The sequence below is a fragment of the Saccoglossus kowalevskii genome, chromosome 9 (genome assembly GCF_978046115.1).
Source record: "Saccoglossus kowalevskii chromosome 9, keSacKowa6.1, whole genome shotgun sequence".
Taxonomy (NCBI): Eukaryota; Metazoa; Hemichordata; class Enteropneusta; family Harrimaniidae; genus Saccoglossus; species Saccoglossus kowalevskii.
Window position 1 is genome coordinate 5418320 of NC_140649.1, and position 27481 is coordinate 5445800.

At 33.1% G+C, this 27481-nt stretch overlaps 2 protein-coding genes across 2 annotated transcripts; one reads left to right on the forward strand and one right to left on the reverse strand.

Moving 5' to 3' along the window:
* Positions 1 to 19: 19 nt before the first annotated feature.
* Positions 20 to 12417, forward strand: LOC100368863 (histone deacetylase 3-like). The gene is made up of 11 exons (XM_002742012.4): positions 20 to 132; positions 1321 to 1403; positions 1937 to 2161; positions 3725 to 3837; positions 5688 to 5821; positions 6324 to 6478; positions 7060 to 7214; positions 7328 to 7386; positions 8988 to 9067; positions 9363 to 9523; positions 11323 to 12417. The coding sequence occupies exons 1-11, from the start codon at positions 75 to 77 to the stop codon at positions 11396 to 11398; spliced, it is 1299 nt and encodes a 432-aa protein (XP_002742058.1). The 5' UTR covers positions 20 to 74; the 3' UTR covers positions 11399 to 12417.
* Positions 12418 to 17175: 4758 nt separating this feature from the next.
* LOC102809477 (protein YIPF1-like) lies at positions 17176 to 26509 on the reverse strand. The gene is made up of 10 exons (XM_085503080.1): positions 26419 to 26509; positions 26114 to 26147; positions 25495 to 25592; positions 24648 to 24728; positions 24322 to 24406; positions 23561 to 23677; positions 20926 to 21080; positions 19385 to 19567; positions 18248 to 18603; positions 17176 to 17650 (listed from the first exon to the last, which is right to left on the reverse strand). The coding sequence occupies exons 1-10, from the start codon at positions 26455 to 26457 to the stop codon at positions 17614 to 17616; spliced, it is 1185 nt and encodes a 394-aa protein (XP_085359206.1). The 5' UTR covers positions 26458 to 26509; the 3' UTR covers positions 17176 to 17613.
* Between the last annotated feature and the right edge of the window lie 972 nt (positions 26510 to 27481).

Consider the following 27481-nt stretch of genomic DNA (forward strand, 5'->3'; position numbering starts at 1 on the left):
TAGTTAACTCCCTAGCACGGTGATTATTTTGACGGACCCATTTTAGTTGCACGCCCAAGGTGTACACTTTCAACATGGCGAAGCCCACGGTGGCGTATTTTTACGACGCTGATGTCGGAAATTTTCATTACGGTGAGTTACTTTTTAAGTATATGGTGCTTTAGCTTTAAATTTGAATAGTTGAATAACCACTTGATTGTAAAATATTAAGAAATTTCCACCATTTCTAGCAGTATGAATGAAAGACGTTGCTCAAAAAAGGCTTCCGCTTTTTAAGTTTTTGCAAAAAAAGTGACCAACAGTAACAAAGGAAATTCGCCGGTTGGCGCTTGTTTATACTCTTTGTCCATCCACCGACGCGCCAACTTCTCCCAAAACAAACAATTCTAGTAAAGAATTGAATTTGTCTTAAAATGTTTGAAGATTTTTTATTTTTTTTTTCAGTAAAAAAATTAAAAAAAAAAAACATTTCGCCGATCAAATCCGGTCAAGGCCGCGCCGGTGCTATGAATGTTGCAATGGCCTTCGGCTTCCTGCTTTGAAGATGGCCTTGTTTCAGCTGTATCGTCGTCATTTGCTTCTGTAATTTCGCGATGTCTGTGTAATTTAAGTCAGTTGACATTAAATTTAACTTTTTTTTTTCTAGTTGATGCACTATCAATTTTCCATACGGTTATGTGTGACGTCACATTATTACATATTAATGCCAAAAACAAACAAAACAACGACTATGCTTTGTCTCGTATAGCAATATTTTTTCCCGGATATCGGTATTCGATAGAGTGAGATATTCAAACGCGTATAATTTTAAGTTGTTATTATTCAGACTTGAGTCATTTTTCCCATGCGATGTTATTCATAACTGATTATATACAACACAGGATCTTAGTATTGTTTTCAGATATTGTAGAAGTTATTAATAACTACAGGATTATTTTTTTTTAACAATTTTTTTTTTATTCAGTTGAGTTTTATTGCTCAATTTAACCAAAGGCAAATACTATAGACAGGGCCTCGCACCTGAGGCAAACATCAAAAAGAACATTTTGATCCCAAATTGTCTGGGTCTGTTAATTTATGCATTGAGTAATATCTGCTAAAATGTAGCATGTAACATTTAAACATGTTTCACAGTAGGTAGATGGAGTCATCGAAAACAGAGGATTTACTGTATGTGCACAATTTTCAAATCAAATTGTTATTCATCATAGTCTGCTGCATATATATTTCATTTCAAAATGAATTTTTAGTAGCATATATTCATCTATGTTAGTCATTGAGTGCATTTCTGAAGTCTTTGTTTGTCTTTTGATTTTTCAGGACCTGGTCATCCTATGAAACCTCATCGTTTAGCTTTAACACATAGTCTGGTTCTTAATTATGGATTGTACAAAAAAATGCAGGTTAGTAAATAATTTCATTTTGTCAATGTAGTCAATGAATGAATTTAGTGTTAGAACTCTTGTTAAGTCAATGTAAAAGTACATGGGTCTGCATGATGAGTTTTAAAGACCTTTATGAGATTAAGGTATTTCACAGCCATTCAAGATATTAAATATGGGAAACAATCATTTTTATATGCCATAATCATCAATTTTATATTATTTGTACTAAAGAATATTTTTGGTCGATAAACTGGGCCTTTTGAAAATATTTTCATAAGAATCCATATTGAGTAGTTTCAAGTTGAATTTAAGATTATGTCACGTTTGTCATACTTTCATTGTTATGAGTTCGTACTATCAGGATATCGAAAATGAAAACAAAAATTAGGATTGCCAGACACAAGATACAAGTGATTCAAATGTCATGGAAAATTGTCAAAATTAACATTTTTACAATGGTTTCTATGGTGGGACTATTTTTTCATATCTTCATATATATGCTGTAGGATGAAAAAGTCAGTTGGAGTACAGTGTTTGTTGTCTCTTACTAGGTATATCGTCCATACAGAGCATCACAGCATGATATGTGTCGGTTTCATTCCGAGGAGTATATAGATTTCCTATCTAGAGTAACACCACAGAATATACAGAGTTTTACTAAGAGTCTTAGTCACTTTAATGTTGGAGATGATTGTCCAGTTTTTCCAGGACTCTTTGATTTCTGTGCTATGTACACTGGTGCTTCATTAGAAGGTGCTACTAAGCTTAATAACGAGGTAAGGAGTAAAAACAATAATCACATCATTCTCTTTTACACGTAATTTATTATATTGCACTGTAGAGCTTTGTAGACAATTAAATTTATTCCTCACATGCAGAATTATAGACAGAAAAAGAAAAACACCTCTCTAAAATTCATATTTAAATTTTTGTGAAAAAAATTAAAATTTTCAATCCAAAGTTGGTAAGGTTGTGGAAATTTAGCCTTTCAAGTAAAATTTTTCACCTGTCTAAAATGACAGGGTAGACACGTGGCTGGCTAATTCCTGCTTGCAAGGCAAGTGACCTCACCAACAATGGTTTGCTCTTTATGTTCTTTAGGTATTCAAACAACTTCTTGCACATATTATAATAAAATTGTGCAATAGTGACAGATCATGTCTATGATGGTGCTTATCTGATGCTTGCACACAAGTTATTTATTGTCTCTGCACCCAATCTCTACATTGAAGAATCAAATATTATAGAATATTGCAATAACACTAAGAACTTTAATACTGTTTGAAAAAACAGACACGACTTACCTTCTTTGACATGTACATCACACTTTTTCACCTACCGGTAGGTCTTGCTTACATTATTAGTCCCCGTCCGGCAGCAGTTCGAAAACAGGACTTGAGGATTGACTTCTATCTTAGACATGCCTGGACCAATTACATTCAATCTTCACACATACATCATACATTATATTATACATATGCACATCAATTTGTTTCACGTTCTGATTCAAAATGGCCAAATGGCAGCCATTTTGGTGCTAAAAAATCATCAAATATCAAGCATTTGTGGCATTTATAGATTGATTTTGTTCAAACTTCTACATACATTAGACATTATGGGTTCCTGATGCATGTCATTTTATTTTTCAGATCAGATTCAAAATAGCTGACTGACTGCCATTTTTTTTAAATGAATGCGCTTCTAGAGCCATATCTCTGACATGCTTTGACTGATTACGTTCAAATTTTATATATTCATTATGCATTATGTTATAGATATATATATGTATTCAAAATGGCCGATTTTGTTTTAATTAATGCTGTTCAAGAGAAGTACTCGTTTGACGATCAGATACAAGATGTCAATCATTTTAATGTTAAAAAATCATGATGACATGACATGTTTGTATTCCAACTATATTACTATAAACAAAACTATATATTTTAAATTCAATAACTAACTGGGACTGTGTCATGCATGGCAAAAATGTTGTGAACATAAGTGGGTGTAATAACAGTTTAGTAACCTCAGTAGTATTGTATGTATATCTATTAGTATTGCATCTCAAATAGAACAATTGCATTTACTGTATTTGCTCTATTAGAAGTGAATCCCCAATAAAAGCGTAAACTCAGAGATGCCCCTGTTATTTATTTATGTATGTATGTATGCATGCATGCTACTAATAAAGCAAATACAGAAGTATTTTGTATCATTAAAATGTGACTTATTTTGACCGCAGATACTGTCATTTTACACTAACTGTAGTAACTATGAAGATCACCCATATGTAAAATTTGAATACACAGGCAGTGGTATTGTTTTACTTTTTTCTATAGTTATGTGACATAGCAGTTAACTGGGCTGGAGGATTGCATCATGCTAAGAAGTTTGAAGCATCAGGATTTTGTTATGTAAATGATATAGTAATATCAATCTTAGAACTCCTCAAGTAAGTAACTTATTTTCTCTATAGCCTCCACTGCTATAACACATACTGTAGGGATCAATGAGTCTAATTTAACCTTTCCACCACCAGACTTTCTTGCCCAAATTTGTATGGAGATGGGCCCTAATTTTGGAGCCAACAAACAAAATTTAGGTCAATTTTTATTTTTTATTTCATATCCTCTATTTAACCTTTTCATCAGCAGTTCCTCTTTTCATCACAAATTGGGATAAAAATAGCCTCAAAAAGCTGAAAATTGACTCAAATTTTGTCTGTTCACTTCAAAATTATGGTTCGTTTTCAGAAATGTTGAAAAATAGAGAAAAAAAACAGTGATGACTATCTTTCAGTGCCAGCCAATAAGATCCCACCAGGGTATTATCAATATTTGTTATGTTATATAATGTTTTTTTACACCATGGCAGTTCAATACAGCAAGAACGAATATAAGAATTTTGTTAAATCTGCTAGGTGTAATCACAGATTATCTCTTTTTGCATTCATACATGTACATGCTGATATCGATAATAATATTGATAGTAAACTGGTATATTGGTGTAAGAACTGGTCAGCTGTTTACATTACTTGATAGCATTTTGAACGTTGCAAATTGCTGTGTCTCATTAAACTATGTGTGCTATATTGACATCACTTTATTGTCTGAGTAGTCTATCCAAAGTTTTTTACCAGATAGTACCTGATTGACTACTCAATAAGTTCATACCAATAACAGAGCAGCTTTTAGTTGACAGGTTTAATCTACCTTGTATATATGCTTTGTCTAAACTGTATCTACCGGTAGCTACTATAAGTATTCAAAATCAGACCAGAGCAGAGCATTATTTTTAGGATTAGTACAGCTATATTTGTAAAGGGTGTAACCGTTACTGATTTGTCTGTGTAGCCTGTACTTTTAATATGCATGTTTTTCTTGATTTATTTTTGGAATTGTTTTTATCATTTCAATTCAAATTTACCTGTTATAATATAATAATTAAAGCTGTAAACAGCATCACAGGAGTTTCATATTGTGATTAATTGTTAAAGGATTCTCAAAATTTATTATAAATTAATGCACTTTAACATGCATTTTCAAATAGCCTTGAATGGGATTTTGATTTCATGACAATCTGACTAATCCTGTATTTGCATCCAGTATTCAGTAGAATACTCTTTGTCTGGCGGTTGCATACTGAAATTGAAAACTGCACTGCAGAATTTTTCATTTGAAATAGATGTTCTGACAGTTTGTCCTTTGTTATTTTAAAGACTAATGTAGTCAAAGCTCAAAATAGAAAAGCAACTAATATAAAATACATGGTGTCCAGCTGCCACAAAATCACTACCACCATCATCTGTATTGTGAATTATTCACCTGGAGCATGGATGGCAACGTCAGTGACTCTACATACTACACCCAACCACTCGCATGCAAATATCCTAATCCCATTAGTTTCAGCTCATGTTTCCAGTTGATTGCCAACACACCTTTTGATAATAAATTACACACCATGGATTGCAACATTTATTATAATTATTTAGAAAAGGAATTTAGACAACTGTAATACAAATTTTCCATCACCTGGACCACTAGAAGTATGATAGAGTAGTTCTTTTGAATTCTCATTTGCCATTAAACAATTACTATGGTAGTTGCTGAAAATTGTTCAATCTTAATGCACTTGGAAGTACATGTACTTTATTTCCTGTCACCATAAAAACAAATGTCAGCATTCCATTCAGTTCCAAACAAGCTTTCTAAAAATAATGATGGAAAGAGGAAAATCAGAACAATAACAAAATGGCTGAATGAACAAATATAATATTGTAAAATTATAATTTTAATATTTTAGGTATCACCCCAGGGTACTCTACATTGATATTGATATACATCATGGAGATGGTGTGCAAGAAGCATTTTACCTAACAGACAGAGTAATGACAGTGTCGTTTCATAAATATGGAAATCATTTCTTTCCAGGCACAGGTAAGTTTTATTTTATATGTTCTTTAATATAATTCCAATAAATGGTACTGAATTTGTATTTTAACTGTCTTCATATATCATGGGAAACATTTAGTGCTATATGATATAAAATACTGATAGTTAACTTGATCTTACGATAGTTTTTCAAGCTATGCCACTAAATACAATTGTGATGCAGTGTTTAATCCAAGCATAAATTTAAACAAGTACCGCTATCCTAGAGTATGCATGTACACAATTTACTATTGACTTTATTGATTTTATGACTATATCAACTTGTCTGTTTTTGCTGTCGTTGAACTGAACTGCAGTTTTGTAATATAACAATCTCAATCAATTACTTTCCTTATTTTGTCAAATCTATTACCAAGAATAAGTCAGAGTTCTTTATGATAGATCTGCTAAGTAAATTTCTAGAATTGTATACGATACTGTAAATTACTTGATGACTGTAACAGAACATAATTAATTACATTTATGAAATCTGATGTTGTTTTTGTAGGTGATATGTATGAAGTTGGATCAGAAAGTGGTCGTTATTATTCCTTGAATATTCCTTTGAAAGATGGTATTGATGATCATAATTATGGATTATTATTCAAACCAGTTATACAAATGGTGGTGGATTATTATCAACCAACGTGTATAGTGTTGCAGGTGAGGACAAGACTGATCCTTATCAAGACTAGTCATTCGTATTGGTTTGAATCATAGAACTAATTAAACAAATTAAAACCAAGCATGTCCATTAGACTGAATACACTCAACATGTACTGTACTGTATTTGAGTATTTGCTCTATTACTAGAGCATCTCCAATAGAAAATCACATTTGCTGTAATGTGAATCATTAAAATACAACTTATTTGGACCACCATAGAAACACCTGTAATTTATGTATGCATATTCACTGCTTTCAGAGCAAATATGTACATGCATTTACAGAAATGAGTCATTTAAATTATTAATTATTCATGTTTATTATCAATATAAGAATCCTTAGAGGTTCAGTTTAATCTGGTTTCATAGTATCGTATTTGCTCTACTAAAAGCAGATCTCCAATAGTGCACATGAAGAAAAAATTGCATTTACCCGGACCATTGAAATGTGACTTTTGATCATTGATATATACCTCTGTCATTTCACAAGTGTATGCACTACAAGAGCAAATTACAGTATACTTTGCGTTTGGGAAGCGTTAGTTTTTTTGACAATTTTTTTTCTCCCCTACTCGACAGTGTGGAGCAGACTCACTAGGCTGCGACAGATTAGGCTGTTTTAATCTCAGTATTAAAGGTCATGGCGAATGTGTGAAATTTGTTAAAGAATTTAATATACCACTACTTGTGCTTGGAGGTGGTGGATATACTGTACGTAATGTCGCCAGATGTTGGTAAGTAAATAAAATTCATTGTGATACATTTATAGCTTTCTGATACTTCCATTGTTGTGGTATTTACATGTCTTGTGCTATATTCATTGTATATTTATATACCCTCTCCATAGGACATTTGAAACTGGTTTACTATTAGACCAAAGAATCAGCAATGAACTACCATATAATGGTGTGTATATTTGTTTTACTTCACCAGCTAAACCTCAGTTTGGATAACCTTGATTAACATGTTTGAATTGTTTGCATATTTGGGGGTGATCTCATTCTGATTTGTTAATTTCTGACAATATGATCAATTTTCAATGTTTAGCAAATATTTTTAGTGTAAAATGCAATTTTTGATGACTTCTTAAAAAACTACTATCCCAATTGCTTTGATATTTCATATGTATGTACCTTCGGCGGACTTCTATTAGATCGTAACTTCTCTAATATTTAATGAATATTTTTGTCAATTATATCAAATATAAATAATTATGGACTGCTTTTTGAAAAGTAACATCAAGATTGCTGATGCTCTTCAATATTGAATTCTGGAAATCTACTGATGATAGGTTGCATGTTAGAGCCTTTAGTTGATGATTTTTTTTATTGTAAGGTTTTATTTATTGAGTAATATTTGACACATGGATTTATGTCTAAGCCAGCATTAACCAATTTATTGGGTAGATAAGGCATTCATGGACACCTAATAGAAATATCTGTTTATTCTAAAATCAGATTTACCCTTATGTGGTCAAATTAATGTAAAAGTACATGGAGCTGACAAGATCAGTTAAAAATGGCCGACTTGTGCCCAATGTCAGGCTAGCTAGTTCAAAAATAATCTCGCTTTAATCTAAATTTAATATCATGTTATAAAATCACTGCTGTTAGTATTCATAGCCACTTGTATTCAATTTAGATATATGTAGGACCTGCATGTACAATCAGACAAAAACAATTTGACCAGAACTTGATAGGAGCTAGGCTTGATCCTGAGCTTCATTGTCAGAGTTTAGTATGAACCCTAGATGGGTCCTTAACTTTTTAGTGCCAAACTTTTGTCGCCCACTCACAAAATAGTCACATAATTTTTTTTTACATCTGTTCAAAAATTTAGATCGAGACTTGTAACAAATTTGATTCAAAACAACAAAATTATAAAAAAACTACATAAAAATGTACAAAATGTTTAATTAATATTTTGGAGGAGAAAAATGTGGCCCTCAAAACATTACTTATATCCAGCATCATTGCATACATGTATGCATTGTGATTGAAAGTTTGTACATTTTGGACAAGCTCAGCTCATTAAAATGTTCGCCAAGAAACATGTGGACTAATCACAATATAATCATTATTATATACATGTAGTAATAGTATAGTAGATTTTTCATTTAGAATTTATTTTTGTGAAAGAATAGATTAATTAATACCAGTCCTGTAAAACAAGTTTCCATGCATACGAAAAGTAATCATTGGGTTTTATTTTTCATTAAAAGTGCTAAATTAAAACTTGCGACTATCGGTATTCTAAGTTAATAATGGAACATTGTTTCCTTCACAATCCATTGAATACTCATGCAACTTATTAAACCCAATGAAAATCTTTTACACAATATGCAAACAGTGCCACCAATATGCTATTTTCATTGAAAATTAATTTATGTATATTCGTTATAGCATTAGCCTTCCGTAAACATGTCGATCAGTTTTATGTAAAGTTCCCTACTCTTGTTAAACAGTTTGGTGATACTTAAAAAAAATTGAAATATTTCTTTTTTTCAGAATATTTTGAGTACTTTTCACCAGATTTCACATTACATCCCGATGTGAGCACTCGGATAGAAAATCTCAACTCTAAACAGGTAAGCTGTTATTGTCATTTGTGTAGAAAATTATTTATAATAAAATGGTACAATGCAATAGAGGGAATGTGATTTCTATTAAAGCATCTACACATATGAGAAATGATGAATTTGTGATCCTCATTTCTTCAAAAAGAATGGGTGCGACTTTTATTAGAGGTGTGGCTTCTAATACAGATTTCACAGTAGTACCGTAAAATCTGTATTAGAAGCTGCATCTCTAAGAGAAGTTGCACCCATTCTTTTTGAATAAATGTCATTAGCTCAATACCTATATCGTGACTTTGTTTTGCAGTACTTAGATCAAGTCAGGCAATCAGTGCATGACAATTTAAAAAGCTTAAACCATGCACCAAGTGTACAGATGCAAGAAGTGCCACCAGATCTACTCAGCTTAGACAGAATTGAAGAACCTGATCCAGACGTCAGAGATCCACAAATTGACCAAGATGGCAGGTAATACAAATGTTACATGTATCCTTGGTTTCCTAGTATTTGGTAGGAAAATCTTCATAATTATGAGGAAAAACTTTTTCTAGCCTTAAAGATGTTGCCCTGACGAGGACTTATAATTTGGTCTGCGTCCGTCCGGAGTCGTATCTCAGAATCCCGTGGACTGATTCCGTTCATTCTTTGCATGTGCCTAGTACTTTATGTGGGACATATGCACGTGCAGTGTTTTAGCAATTCGATTCAAAATGGCTGACTGGCAGCCATCTTGTTTTTTGAAAATGTTGTATTTTGGACATGCTTTGTCAGTTTTCATTCAAACTTGGTACATAGATTATACATGTTAGAATACATGTCCATGACAATTTATTTCACAATTGGATCAAAGATGGCCGACTGGCAGCCATCTTGTTTTTTGAAAATGTTGTATTTTGGACATGCTTTGTCAGTTTTCATTCAAATTTAGTACATAGATCATACATGTTAGGACACATGTCCTCGACTGTCCGTCCGTGCATCAGTCTGTCCAGAGTCATATTTCAGAATCCTGTGGACTGATTCCGTTCATTCTTTGCATATGCACATGCAATGGTTTAGCGATTTGATTCAAAATGGCCGACTGGCAGCCATCTTGTTTTTTGAAAATGTTGTATTCAAATTTTGGACATGCTTCGTCAGTTGTCATTCAAACTTGGTACATAGATTATACATGTTAGGATACATGTCCATGACGATTTATTTCGCAATTGGATCAAAGATGGCCGACTGGCAGGCATCTTGTTTTTTGTTTTTTATGCAGTATCTTGGACGTGCTCTGTCAGTTTTCATTCAAATTTGGCACATACATGTACTTTATACATGTTAGGATGCATGTTCATGACAATTTGTTTCAAAATCTGGTCAAGGATAGTCGATTGACAGCCATCTGACTTTTTGGCCTTACTGCTATATTTCCACAATTTATGTACCATTTTCATTCATATTTGGCACATACATCATACATATCAGTGTGTTTCATAATCAGATCAAAGATGGCTGAATAACGGCTGTTTTTATTTTTGGCCATATTACTACTACACGGAACACGAGTTTTGATGTAAATAAACAATCTGTTGTATACGCCACTTGGAACTCAAGTTTCAAGGACACGCTCGCGACAACCCCTCCGCTTTAATATGACAAGCACAAAGAGAACTTTCAAAAATTTAACGGGGACTGTGTCATTTTCAATGACTTGTTCTTTCAGTTTTTAACAATATTTTGGTAGAAACTGGTTTGTACACTGACTAACAAGTCATTTAATTTTTTTGGTGTGATAATTGATATTTATTTATTTATCATCTGAAAGCTTGTGCAGCCTTTCATTTGAAAAGGAATACAGAAAAACAAAATCACTCATAGTGGGTTACTGATGCATGTCATTTTGTTTCATTGTTTTTCAAAATAGTGATTAAAATGTAAACTAGGCATAAAGTTGATACTTTGGGATACCTTGGGATTTAACCAACAGGTGGTCATTTTAACAAAAATTAAATAAAATCACAAAACTTGTGAACATGTCATTAGCTGTTTCTCAGGCATGGCAGGACAAATTTTATTCAAACTTGACATAAATGTCACACATGATTTACTGATGCACACAAGTTTTTTTTTATTTGGTTCAAAATAGCCGACTAGCAACCCATGTTAGTTTTATTCAAGAGTCCAATCAATTTTAGACTTGCTTTAACTGTGACATTTATGTCTTGTCTTGACTACATTCTAACTTGAATTGATTTAAACTGAACTGTTTTTTTTAATTCTAGAATTGAGCCTGCCAATGAATTTTTTGAAGATGATAAAGACCAAGATAAAGACAATGAAGCTGACTTAGATGTGTGACACTTGTAATTTGTGAAATTTTTAGACACGTATAACTGCAGTGTAGATTGGTGCCTTTACAAATTTGGGATCTTGCATGTTTTGACAGGCCCATGCCACTTGTAGACAAAACAATAGTGTTGTCAAATTGTATATGCAGATACGCACAATCTAAAGATAAATTTCCTATGGTAAATTCTTATTTGCTGTTATTAATTAAACAGCTAGGACCACCAATTGACTGAAATGTTTTTGAGAAACAATTTGGAGACATACACAAGTATTGGCATGTGTATATGATAGGCTTAATATAATTGTAATTATGAGGTCTTGGTCATGGTATTGAAAGTTGCTGCTGTTTTAGAAGTATTCATAGGGATTCATAAGGATTTTTGCTTTGCCTGCTCTTATTGGACATTCACGATGTTTAAATGAGAATCAGGGGGATTTCTGTAAGCTGCCAATTTAGTTGAACAAAGACGCCAACCAATGCTGTTTGTATAATGTAGCTTGCAAATCACAATAGGACCTGATCATATTAGTCTGAAAACTGGTAAACAGTATCTAGAATGCCACACTGGTTGGTGGCACATCAGATCTTTCGGCTGTTTGTGACACATCAGGTCTCCAGTTTGATAATAAACATGAATGCCTTCAATAGAATTGATTACCTACAGGTTAGTGGCACTCTGGGCATCACTGATTTTTAAATAATTGCATGGTGATCCATCTTCAATCTGAAATGTACTGAAAAAAAATTGCTATTCAAATACAACAAATCTTTCCCGCTTGTGTCTATATTTTTCTAGAACTGCCATGTTGAGTTACTGACCATGCGTAATTTTTAACGATTTCATTCTAAAGCCTGCCATTGACTTTGCTTTTGACTTTTTTCCCGCTACCACGGCTAGATCAGAGTTGGATGTTGTATATATTATATTTCGTGTATCTTATCATGACTTTGATTCAACAAAATAGAATATTTTGATATTTAAAATAATTATGAAGACGATTGTAATCCTAAATTTTTGTAAGGGGAAGGTCATCCCTTACAAAAATTTTAGGATCTACAATCGTCTTCATAATTCATTTTATCATACTCCCCTAATGACTTCCATAGGGCTAATATTTCTTTCGACATCAAAGTCTATTACGACACCAACAAGCTGTATTTAAATTTAAAAAAAAGGTTAGGTTGAATCTGTATTGAAGTTATTGAACATACAAATTGCATTTTTAATATCAGAATTGTTGCCATGGTTATGTAGACAAAAAACGCATTTTCAAATTAAAATTATTAAAAAAAATCTTTTCAAATAAAATTAAGCCAAAAAAACCCAGATTAATCATATTCAGGGCTATAAACTTTGTATTTTTAAAAGGATTACATGTATGAATGTTGTCTTTTAGTATTATACAAATGTGTTTTGATAGGTGTTTTGTACAGAATATTTAAGGGATTTACACCAAGGGAGAATGTATTTATAGAATTAACTCTGCAGATGTACCCATAATTATTTTATTTTACAGGTCTGAAACAAATCTTGCTCTGCTCTGATTGACTACTAATATACAGTAGACTGAATACCAGTTGCATTTTTTAAAACATTTTTCATTCTTAGCTCAACTTTCAAATCACATTGTTATAGTGATGTAATGTAATGTCAATGTGGTTTGCAGTGGCCACCATCCACAACAGAATCCATGCATAGTTACATGTGAGCTGTCAAGACTAGTGGATAAGAAAATGTCAGTTGATCACATGGTGCATGAGCTTTGATGAGAACTTTACTATTTTGTGCATTATATATTGTCCCCTGAATTTGCTCTGGGAGATAGTTTGCCCATCGCTTTTAGGAGACTAGAAATGGTGTGCTTTATTTATGGTAGATCAGTAGCAAGAATCTGTTGCTTGACAACCTTTGATTTGTCAATATTTGTAGTAAAAAATGATTTTTTTTTTCAGCACTTTATCTTAACAATTAAATAACTCTGCATTTAGTGGAGAATGTGGCAACATATTATGTATTTATTTTAGTACAGTATTTCCACCCCATTATTGTATAAATTAGAACAATCCAGCTTGATTTGTTTAATGTTGGTCTTGTTTGCTTTACCATTTGTGTTTATTTTATATTTATACAAGACAAAAATGTTTTGTTTCACCCTTATTATCAGATCACATTCAATAGAAGTATCCCATGTTTTATACCTACATATATTTGCAAGCTTTAGACAATTTAATATTTTGAAAGTGGTGTAATTCTTACATTGTCAATAAAATTCTTGATTTTTTTTTTCAGTGTACATGTTGTAGAGTTTGTCTGTGCATATGGTATATATGCTTGATCACCACCAAATGATACAGGGGACACGAATATTGGCACTCTTTGAAAGCCAGTTTTGTTACCTTTCACAATATAAACCCCTTTTTAGCAATTTTGATCCAGAATTGCACCAGGGTTGTTTTTGTCCAATCATGATTGTAATTGCATGTTTGATTATGCTCAATCATGATTAAAGATGAAAAGGCAGCCCTCTATCAATAGTGCAAATATCCAAATACCTTCAAACATTTTCAATTTTTAGCTAGTGGAATACAATAATTCTGCTTTTTTTTTGCGTGATTTTGCTCATGCTTTTGACTTGTAAACTTGAATGAAATTGTGAGGGAACAAAAAATATAAATGCACCTCTGAAGGTAATGGCAAATTATTTATATTCAAATTAACCAAGAAATTGTAAAAAAAATGTTGCATCAAATATTTGCTGTATAAATAATATATACGGTATTACCAAGATTTATCAGATGCCCTACCAATAAATTCTGTCATTTGGATACAATGCTTTTTTGTGCAAAGTACACAATGCGAGTCATTGCAGTTGCCCTGTATGTGTGTATGTCTTATCTCAAGTATCAATCACATTTCAATGGAAGTTGGTGCATAGATGCTACGGGACAATGTACAAACTAGATTAATTTTTGGTTAAAATCTGTGCATATTAATTACCCAATTTGCAATAAAAATGTTTAGGGGTAATGACAAATCCTGATTAGTTTTGGGTTAATTTTAATTACCTAATTGCATAAAAGTATCAATCATTGCATTTCAATAAAACTTACAAAGCTGCTCTGAGATACTCCACAAACCTGTTTAATTTATGATTGAAATCAGATTATATTAATTGTTTAGCTTTTTCACAGTTAGGATAATCCATAAAACTGATTTGTTTAGGGTTGAAACTATGCATATTAAATGCCTTATTAAAATAAATGTGGCAAATCTCAAAAAATCCACAGATTCTTTTTTTTCTGTATTATAAACTTCAGTACTGTGGATCACATTTAGCGTCTCAATTAGAAAACCCACATGTCACCAGTATTCTTGTTTAAAAAGGCTAACAAGCTTAAATTTTTATTTCATAAGCCTCAATCAGTGCTTTCAGTTGTGTCCCCTAGTGACAAAGCCTTGCAAATATGTTGCACCCTCTAGTGACAAAGCCTAGCAAATATGGTGCGCCCTCTAGTGACAAAGCCTAGCAAATATGGTGCGCCCTCTAGTGACAAAGCCTAGCAAATATGTTGCACCCTCTAGTGACAAAGCCTAGCAAATATGTTGCGCCCTCTAATGATACAGCCTTTATTTGCATCCTGATGTTACCAGTACTTTCTTTTTGTGTATCAGAAATGTCACAAATTGGAGAAAAGCTGAGTAATTGTTCATTTAGGATACAGTAAACATTTTTGTCTTACCCTTCTTCAAAAATAGCAATAATCTGATGTGTTGATTTTACCTAATACAGTCAATTCTTTAAAAATATGGTGATGTAAAGCAACCACCCACGGGACTTTATAAAAATGTTTAGAGACATGTCTGATGGTACTGTTGCAACAATAGCACATTTTATCAGAATGAAATATGTTTGACATTCGAAAATTTAAAATGGTTTTAATAGTCTCTAAACTAAGGCAAATCTGCAAAAATTTTGCTTGTATGTTATTCTTTCAGGACTGCTTAAAAGTGGTCACTATCGAGGTGGTCACTAACACGGGTAAACCATTAGGAATTTAAACTGTTCATAAAAACTAAATTTCCCATGTTAATGTGATTTTTATAAACAAAAATAAGGGAATTTACAGATTCAAAAACCAAAACCTTCATATCATTCTAGCCATGGTTTTCACACAATGCACATTACTGCTGCTTTGAGCATCAACTGGAGATCTAAACGTTGCTGAACCAGGAACTGTCGTCAAAATCTGTCACCAGCGAGCAAATATAAAACACTTCCCATGTAAAGATTACCATGATAACTTTATTTACATGACCTTATAAAATAACCAAGTATAAATGCATTTGCTTTATTAGTAGCACATACGCTTACATAAATATTTTAATGATTTAGTATACACATGCACTTCTATGAGAGCAAATACTGTATGTATAATTTGAATTCATTCATCAATTGAATTAGGTTGCCATAACCTACTCTGTCTCATGTGTGTTGTATTCAAATTACAAAACAAGGGTAGATAAGAGTATGCAACTGTGGTGATATGCAATGAAGACCCCTCACTTGTTCACAAAATTGGTTATGTGTCGAATCTACTTGTTTTTTTGTGCACCTGTCATTGCCATTTTATCTGCTTCATAGTAATTTAAGCTGAATTCAAATTTTGCACAAATGAGCAGGTTACTGTACAAATATGTATTGCATTATGGGAGAAAAAATCCTAAATCTCATTAAACTCATTTCTGTTTCTGCAATCAAACCATCCAAGACATTCTGTAATGCTCTTGTCAGCAGTTGACACTCATGTGGAGCAGGATCTTCATCATAAAATCACCATACATTGTTATAAAAGTTGCATAGTCTTATCTCTGTATCTACCTTGGGAATAAATAAACCTGTACTTAACTTTAAATATATGATAATGGGACAAAATATTCTGTGACTTGCCAAAGATGATCTATTGGTGCACAATCCAGGTCAGAATGTTTCAATTAATTCTGTTATTGTACAACGCTTTAATACCCCTAGTCTTGGGAATATTATGTGACATATTTGATGATTTGTGAGTAATAAATATTCAAATTTTGTAATATTTTCAGCACGTCTGAAATTTGGCATTTGTTTCAGCTTCTCAATTCAGCTTAATCATGCTATTTTAGTCCCTGGATCTCATCTCGGTGAGGGCAAAGTTTGAATTCTGATGTTCAGCCTGAACACAGAGATACAGATTTGAAAAAAAATAATACCTTAGGTGATTGATTCAAATTTCATTTCAAATTAACAATTAAATTATTATTAAATAAATACTATGAGAGTTGCCTTTGTGTTGAATTTGGTGATCACTAAGTGTGTACCTTAATAATCAGTACACCTGTATGGCGTAAGTAGAATCACATGTAATAAATAGCAATTTTTTGTATAAATTAGAAAAATACATTTACCCTCATTCCTCAAACCAACATAACCTTAAATATCTCACATTCCCTCTGTACTTCTCATGATTTACCTTACCTAACTATGAATATTGAGCTTACTACATTAGCCTTGAATCTATTCACTTTCAGGGGTTGTTTGACTGCCTTATAACCCACACAAGACAAATTGCTGGTTTTACCCTATTAGCTATGCAAATATATTCAAACTACCTGTAGTTACCATTCATTGGCCAGTTTAAATACTGTATGCTGGGAATTCAGGTATGAAAATTCAGGTAAAGCCCCCTTGCATTTACATCATGCTTTTTTCCCATTTTTTTCACTAGAAATAAGTCTCAAATAAAATCATGCTATGTACAAAAAATATTTTCATCGAACAACCCTGTGTTTGTTATACCATTAATATCATGCATGAATATATGATAGCTTGACTCCTTTTTAACACTCAATTTGGGTATATTTTCTCAAATATCGTGAGTTTAAATCAGTGTTTTAAATTTCTCAAAAGGTAACTTTGCCAGCTCTGCCAGAACATTCCAATCCCTGCATTAAATAGCATTTTGAATTACCTGTGTTCCCATTGCAAGTAAGCACCACAAAATGGAACATTTTGTTGACACACATAACTGAAAATGACCAGCCTGACTTCAAAAATTTACCTGTCTTAGATGTAAAGTAATTTCAAACACTGTTTTTTTTGGTAAAAACCCCAATCTACAGTATTTGAAACCAAACAAGTGTTATGCATGCAGATGTTATGTTAGATGATACAGCTGACCAGAGACCTCATATTCCCTCCGCTAGCTGCTGGGAATCATTAAGTCTGTAAAAAAAACAAAGAATATTCAGATTACTACTAAGTACTTGTACAGGCTACAAATACTATCACTATCTCAGACTCAATTTTCTACTTGTTTGTTCTGTTTGGTGTATATGTACAGGTATGCATGGTTATTATTTGGACAAACTTGCTATGTTGCAGTCATGAATCAAAACATTGACATAAAATTTCAATAAAATAAACAACAACAATTCAAATTTATCTTGAGCAACGAATCCCTGTAAACTCCTTTAGGCCAATATTTGTGAATCTGTTTTGAATCTAGACAGCAATACCTCTGAGACACGATTGACACCTAACTTTCAAAATTCTTGGATTATCTGTCATTTTCATTTTCAATTGTTGCTTTTTCTGTGTATGTGTATTTGCTTTGTCATGATACTTTTCATGTTTTTTTTTGTTTTTGTGTATCGTATCCATTATCATCCATTCCAATGGATGTTAAGTGATTAAATAAATAAAATAATAAAGGTATCTCTGAATTTGAAGTTGCAATTAAGTTTGACAAACACTTTGCCGTTAACAGAGACAATAATTAATATGAAAAAAGTAATTCTAATACTTTATTATATAACTCACTGGATGTTTTCTTGTATATGTTGAACAGGTTTTGCAACAACCGTTTTTGCAGGCTGCATACCAACAGGTTGCACTGGTGGCAAGTTAGCAGATTGTTGCACATTGTTAGGCTGCACATTGACAGGTTTCACAGGTTGTACAAGTTTAGCGCTGTCAGGAAGCCCAGGTCCGATATTGGATGGTATTTTGACTGGTGTTTGGTCATTGTGCTGGTCAATCGGCATCCCTGGTGGTGCGAAATTTGGCTCTGTTGCATGTGCTTGTCCTTGTAGCTGCTTTGAATGTGATGGTATTACTGCAGGGTGAGTCGCTGGAATGGATGGGTGTTGAAACTCTGGTGCTTTGAAAAAGTAAAACTGTCATAGAAATAAAAAATAAAAGTTATGCTTAGATATGTACTGCAGAGTACTCAGATTTTCTAAGTGATAACGTTGTTGTTGTCTACAACTGATATGTAAATTACATAAAATAGTTGCAAAACTTGAACTATCAAGATATATTTCAGCACATGATAATTATTGTTATGCTTGTGTAATTTAAATAATAATACCTCCAAAGATAAATTCTTGTACAAACAAGAGTATTAAGATCCATGAAATAAGTATTCAAATTAGGCTCTTATCAATGTAGTATTTTCACTGCAAATTCTGCAAATATGACTCATTCACAGTCCTGGACCATACAACACAAAGTTAAACCAAAGTCAACACCAGGACGAAGAGCCACTGCTAAGATTAATCATGGTTTTCTTCCGAATTTGAGCAACAAAACAAATTAAAAATAAACTTACAAGCTTTGAAAAGCATTAAAAAGCATCAAAAGTGAACGAAAATGTTTGAAAAGTCACATTTATTCTTTGATATTGATGTCAAAAATACATACATGTCGCAAAATATGTAAATGCTGAAAAATTTAAATTTGTTTCACAGCAATGAGTTGGAGATTTTTTTCCTACCCAATTAATGCACAAATACTTTCCTGAATTGATGAGAAAAAACAGACACTATATAAAATAATGTAATAAATAATCCGAACATCAATAGATTTTCCCAAATTAGTCTAGATACTGTTTGACATACTGGTACGTGTAATTGAACACAAGAAATTTACAAATGATCGATTGATGATATGCTTTACCTTAAATCCAACAGCTAAGAGAGCATGAAAGATGAAAATACCGGCTAAGATACCAATAGCAAACTTCTTGTCATCATCCTTGACTGCCGGCCAGAATGTGAGCAATAAGACAGCCCCAGACAGTAATAACGCCAAACACATCAAAACCCACTGCACCCAGGCTACTGGTATCACATAAAGAAACTAAACGGAAACAAACAAATTATTAAACAATATTGTATTCACAGGTAGTGACATTAACTCATGCCAAAATAAAGTCATTATTACATGTTTGCAAAAAAAGAGACACCTTACAAATATGTAAAAACTTTTCAATAATACTGTAAAATACTTTATTTTGGCTGGAATAAATTTTCGCTGAAGACTTTTTGGGTGTTATATATGAAATTTCTTGTCACTGATTTTTGACGAGAATATGAGACAGTACTCAGACAGTACGCCGCGTAGTGTCAGTCGATACTCCAGCTGTACTGTCTTCGTGCATACTTCAAGGTATCCTCGTAATAACCTTATTATTATCCATCTTTTCCTTCCAAGGATACATCATGGGAATGCGAAATCCAAAACATTTAGAACAGAATCAGTGAACTTCTTTGTGTGGAGTGCGGTCAAACTCTGCTGGCAGCCATGTTTGTTTTTATTATTAGAGGATGCTTACTGCATACTGTAACTTATAGGAACAAAGGTACATTTGTTGGATTTTATTCCTTCAGGGAAATAGCGAAAATTAATTCAACAATTTTCACATGACTTAACATTTTTAACTGTTATGATATCATACTGCTGCAACACCAAACTTTGATTTAGAAAATCTGTTATAACGTACTTCCCTGGTCTTAAACCCCTCCCTGAGTATGAGCCCACCCCTCTATTTTTTGACATTTAATGAAAATAATAGTGTCAAGTAAAAATTGTATTTCATTCCATAGAAACTGTGACTTGTATGCCAGTAATTGCTTTGTGTTTTATGGTCTTGACAAGGTTAGTGTTTTTTTTTTGCATACATTTCACAGTTCATCGCGAACAATGCAACATGGTTCACACTTTTTGTGAAGTATCCCATATCCTTTAGAGTGGTAGCTTTTGAAACACCAAAAATGTGGCTGTCAAGTCATGAAATCAGGTCACTGGACCAAAGGGAGCCCAGGAACTGTAATAAACTGTACACCTAGTCTGTATGGTGGGTGGGGGACTTATCAACTGGTAACTTATGTTTAAAAATACACAAGGGCTGAAGGCTCTGACGATCCCACATTTATGAAACCTGAAGAGCCATGTTGTTTAATACCAGTTTGAAGAATATTAACGGTAGCTGCTCTTTTTGAATTTACAAATTCAAGAATGGTTTGTACAGTTAAAGGCACAGTGGAGGCGTGGCCTATTTAGAATTGTCATGCACTAATCACATGCTGAGTAACTGATTCGTGCCCATGGTTTCCAAGGTTGTGGAAATTTTGGCACATTTGCTAGTAATAACGAAACCAAAAAAACTGTCTTTGCTAGAATTAGAATTTCTCAACATCAATTATATCAATACTCACTGATACAGGAATATAAATAGCGAGGGAATAGCCATAAACACAGATAATCTCTAAATATGTATAACCAGCTTGACTTCGTCGCCATGACAACATACCCCATAATATAGAAGCTATCAACCACCAATAACAAAAGACTGCAGTAGCTGCTATTGATACTGAAAAAACATATTTCAAAAAAATGTAGACATATAATCAACTATATTTACACTTTGTATGATATTATATTGTATGTCTGCAAGTGCTAAGCACTACAATAATTGTTGTTATTGTACATCAATGAAAACACAAATAATCACGGAGGATATATGCTGAACAAACAAATTTTGGTATTTTGTAAACCTTATTACTTTTTTTAACATATTGCTTTTGTTTTTTGAGTTTGCCAACAGATGTTGACAGTGACATTTTTGAAATTTGCATAACCAATTTGTTTTTTGATGTTTTGGCCACAAAAAGGCATATAAATTTGCGTCCTCTTACATTATGCACTACAATATCAGTGTTCTCCCCAGGAATTTAAACCACTGTGGCGGACTAATTTGCATATAATTTGCATATCATTTACATAATAATAGAAATTGACCAAAGCACATTTACACCACACAATAAACAACATATATTTAAAAAACAAAGTGGCAGATATTTATTTGCTTCACACAGTGTTATAAACACTTTTATTTTGGGCACTTTTGTAATATTAATGAGCTCCGTCACAGTGCAAATATATTTCGTTTTGGAGTCAAAGTATTACGTTTCACAATTTAGAAGAATTTGAATTTAAAAATTTAACATTCTCGAAATGCAAATGCTGCAGACTAAAAAGAAACAAATAAATTGTAAAAGGTTAAATGAAACTCATTTGAAACGTTTGAGCCAGGATTATGTTCACGACTTTCATGATCTTATTTACTACAAAATTCTCCTTCGACCACGTAATTATTTGGCGGATTGCTGGTTATTATTCCAACCATCAGCTTCTACAACGAACAAATAACACTTCCAAACGATCATCAAAAGTACGACGTGACATAACTTACTTCGCGATGTTATACACCGGTTATACCAATAATTCCTGTTACTCGGTCATGATGCCATGCAAAAATTAAATACTTCTTTTTTTATATGAGAAAAACATAAAATTTGAACTAGTTTTATCTGGAGAAGTTATTTTTGGTCACTCGATCACTTCGGTGAAAAACACAGACCCGCCATGATAGTTATGACGCATTAGTTGACCGGCATGTGTCCTTTGACCCGGTGGGTCAAAAACACCATTAACGAATCAGAATGCCGCATGGTAATGCCGGTAGAACCCGAAGTTTTCCGAATGATCGTGATCATAAAAATTACATTGCGGAAGTAAAGCGATGTCGTAGCATGATGAGTTGGTATGAATTTCAGATGAAAATTGCATGATGGTTTTCGAAAGAGGTGATTAGAAATTTTTAAAAGGTAAAAGAAGTCTTGAAAGAAGAGTTTTTACATGATTCACGATGATAACAGTTCAAATGTATTTTACCCAATCACGCAATAAACTTGTTGTTTTTTTCTTGAGTAGCTTAAACTGACAGTGAACTCCGCTTTGCCCATGTTACATCGGGTGGAATTGATTTTGAAAGAATTTTAGCTTTCAATCTAAAGACTGCGTGCGTCTATCGGCAGAATGTATTTACTTACAAACAAAGAGATGCTAATTTTACCAAATTGACTTGTATTGTTCAATCGCGAGACTATGTCTATTGTTTACAAATTATTATCCACGACTGGCAGGATGCATGTCGGTCGGTACGCAAGTATAATAACAATATGGCAATAGTCCTGGTCGGAAGCGTTTTCGTGGTGGTCGCTAATTTTGAGTGCCGGTCGGGCTGACCAGCGTGATGAGATCCACTGTGGCGGTCTTGCTAATCACCGTGGCGGTGTCAGGCCGGTGTGGCGGCAAATCGAAGCACTGTGACGGGACCGCCACACTGTTTACATCCTGGGGAGAACACTGCAATATTGAATGATCACACTGAAGTAAATTCTGGTATTTTGAAAATATCATCATATTATGTGTTAGTCAAGAAGTTAATTTGTGATTGGGTACAATTTAAGTTATTCCTTTATATGATTTAATCAGAACAATCTAGTATATTTGCTAGTATGGCAACATGTTTATGTAAATGACATAAGGTACATCTATAATCAAAAGAAGTTATATGCAAAAACAGTAGATACAAATGCTGGTTTCTCATGTTTTTCACAATAAAACACATTTTCAGATTTCATATATTATTAATAATACATTTTCATCTCTAATAATATACCACAGAAAAACTTATTTCCTTCTTGGTCAGCAGATAATCAGGATATCGATTGGCCGAGGAATACATCATGCTGATAATTTTCCAAAAAAATATTTATACCTTTTCCCCACATAGTGCTCCAACTGATAGTTGCCATAGAGATGAAAGTGTGGCTATGTCATTTGATGTTACAATACATTTATATGGTAAATAAGCAAAATCTGATCAGTACCCCCGGTAGGTCAATTCTAGTGAAGAAGGGTGAAATGGTAGTCTGGCATCAAGCTTAATTATGAGATGGTTATAGTAAATTTTCATCATTTCAATTAAATAACAGTTAGGCTCACCTTTTTTAAAATCCGGCTTCCATATTAGTTGAGAGTTTTCAGTGGTTCTAAAATAGTTTGCCATATCTCCTGTGATTGCGGTTGTGAAAACTAAAGTAATACACACCCAAAATGGACCTGTGAAAGAGGCAGTCAGAGTCAGAATAAACAACTGGAAATAGGAATACTGTGTATTTATAACTCATAAAAAAACTACCACTTCAATATATTGACAAACATGGTGGGAACTGCTGGCTTTTTTAAAGGCAGGTAAATTGACATCAACAAATTTTTCAGCATATTTTTACTAAAAAACATGGTGTCTTCAACAAATGTACATACAGGTATTTCATTGAAATATAGGAGTTGCTCATGTTATCCCCAGATATCCAAGCATGTTCTTTTATTCAAAGTGATTTGAGTCAGTGAAAATACATGAATATAGAGGCCACGTAATTTATACAAGTAATTAAACAGATTCACATTGAAGGGGAAATTGACACTGCAATGTAGATTTATTGTTTTTTAGCTTATACAATTGCACTGAAATGATATACTGTAGGTCAATTTAATAGTGCAGTTCACTTGCACTGAAACAAAGATGACTAAATAGTCATTCACATGAATATTATTTTGCAAATCTCTCAGATGTCCACCAAAATAAGATGAATCACTGGAGTATCACAATGTGCATAGGGATTTCATTTTTAAAATTGTTTTACATTTAGATATCAATTTTGTATATTTTAAGTATGCAATTCTCAATATACAATGCTACTCACCATACAAATCAGGATTAGGTCTAATATCACTGATAGTACTTTTGCCAGGTTTGGGGACGAATGATGCAAGAAGCCTTCTTAAAACCTAATTGGAGAAGAGAAAAGTTTACACAAAAATTTCTACTATGTATCATGATGCAAATTGAGACCACGAAATAATTCACATCCATGTTATTGTCCGAAGACCCCAATAAAGCTACATAAATTGCTCACAAAGTACAACTTTAAAGGTACTCAAACACCAATATGTCACTGTCATCAGATGTACCCTGTAACCACTTGTTGTAGATTCATGGTAAACAAACTGAGATGATAACAATCCTTACCTGATAAGTTTCTACATCAAAGAAACTCTGATAGTATTCAAACGTCCAAAATGAATGGGACTTTTTACGACCTGTCAATAACTAGAGAAAATTTATATATTTAGTTTTAGATTAAAAGATATTATTTTACAGGAAATATAAACATAAGTTAATACGTATTATAAACATGACAGAATGCATGAATTAATAGAATGTTAATTTAGCTGAATTGCCAACAATCTCATAGTGAGAATATAATTTTTTTTAACTCGGCTACATTTTGAATTAGCGAAATTACAGATTAAAAGACAGGTTTAATGTACTGAAAGAATTGAGCACCCTCTATTTGGAACAAACATATTACAAAAGTCAAGTCAACATGGTGGAAATACCGTAACCAAGAATTCAAGTGTATGGGTAAAGTCTTACTGCAGAACTTCATTAAATCTATTTGCACAAATACTCTATTTGAAGGCATTCATTCATATTCATGTTTTTCATTATTGATTGCTAAATACATCATCAATACCGGTATGGCATTTTTTAGGGGTTCACATATCCATGGTCTTAGTTTTATGTTTAATAAACATTTTTACTATAAAAATAACCCTTCTTACATAGATAGCCACAGATAGCCGAAATGAATGGAAAACAAAGCTAGCAGGTGATGTGTTCATGTATTTTTTTATCATTTCTTAGCTGATTTGGGAAAAACAGATATAAATGTTGATTACCTGTCTTGATCAAAATTCAAAGAAATACGAGTTTATTTTGCAGTAGGTGTTGAAAGACTGGGGTTCAAAGTCAGCAACAACTGGTACATTATTATGCAAAGTAGTAATGATAAATCAGTATTAAAGTTGCCTACCTCAGTGTTGTCCTCTTCATCTTCGTTGTCGCTTGGATAATTATTAAAAGTGTGCGTCTGTCCATCTGCATCTGCTTCAATGTTACTATCACCGAAATCTGGAAAATGTATAATTTATTGTGAAACTACTGCATTGTTTGAACAAAGAATATTAATTCTTTACAATGAATGCGTATCAGTCAATGGTAACAGCTGATGAAAATAGTCTGATGCTGTAAAGTTAAAATCTTTTCCCCAAAAAATGTACACATCTGTACAGAATTATCCAAAAATGTTCAAACTACCGACATTTTGTGAACAAAGTGGATGACTGATGATTAAGTTAAATCCAGGGACAGGTCAATGATATATGCGTGCTACACACAGGAAATTTATTAATCTCAGGAGAATTTTTCAATAAATTGAATGAAAACCCTGAAACTATTGAGAAATATTTGTTATAAATATTATTAAACACATAAGGTTGGCCTTGCGTGAACATAAAATCACACAACTTACGAGCGGTAACGACAGATTATATTTTTAACACCTGTTAGTAATGTCCCTGGTATCTCCTCACTTAGTCCTAGCTCCCAAATTATTATGAAAAAGTCTTCGAATTTTGCATTTGTAAGCTTACCTTGAAATTTCAATTCTTCCCCGTCATCTCTGTCCTAAAATTAACAAAACAACACATTTTCAATTAAATTTAAGTTGTTATATTTCATTGCTACAACGCCAATATGACGTGGCAAGCAATGTGTTGCCATGTTTATTTGATGCGACGGCAATGTCGAACGTCCTCACACATGGATGGTCTATTCGGTCACAGCGTTTTTTAAAAACTTCCAGCAATATGGAGAGTGTAGTAATATACTCCAGTGTGTTAAAAACATTATTTTGAGTTTAGATAATTTAAGAAAACGATAAAAATCGGAAAATTACCTTATCAATATCGAGCACAGTATCATTCGTGAGCGCCATGATGATCTTTTAGTTCAATACTTCTCTCCTCCAGTAAGTAATAACATGCGCTTCCGTGTTTTGAGGAAATAAACAACAAACGAACGCTCGTCTCCTTGATTGTACAGTTAGCGTCAGATTCGGATTCTTCTTGAAAATGAACCAACAGAGAAATGATTCAATATCACTTGGAGGTGTACTATTCTAAATCAGCATCAAATAATGCACATGACGTAAATTACTTAAAATATATTTATGCGTTTGTTTTTGTTATCAAAAGACAACTTTCAGTTATCATTTAATTATGGATATATCTCTGAGTGTCAATCACACAGTCACTCGGGGCTGATTGAATATTAGAAAATAACTGTATTTCACGGTAGTATTCTAATTATGTATAGTGTGGACATCTACATTCCCAGCGTCAGTCACCAACATGATTGGGTTATGAAATACAATTTGACATTTTTACCATTCTACCAGAATCAACTATTTGTATGACTTGGCCGATGCTTTTCGGCGTTTTATTTAACTTTATGTCTTTAATTCAGTAATGAATACTGAAATTGCAGGTCTCTGTCATACATGCTTTTGTAAAAAAAAATGGGGAGGGGGGCTATTATATACACCTTGGCTAAAAAGGAATTATATATGGTGGCGCGTTTGTATATACAGCTTTCCAAAGACAGTACCACCCCCAAAGTTTTATCGTCCGCAGGAACCATTTTTTACATCAGCAAGACTTTTTTTACGCCCGTAAGTACGACCCACTTTTCTCATATTGTGGTCCGCACTATAAGTCCACACTATTTTCGTAATTTAGAGGTTTCGTGTCTTGCGTTCTTGTGTTCTATTCGACGGAGGTCTCGAAACTGTCGGCTGAAATAGCTCCGCTGCTTAGTTGGAATACTTTAGTAGCATTTATACCAAAATTAGCAAAAACGAAATGAATAAACCAGTCAGAGATCCACCCAAATTTAAAAGAAGAAGTCGAAAATAGCAAAACTTTAAAATGTCAAAAATTGACCTCTTGCCCACTTTTTGA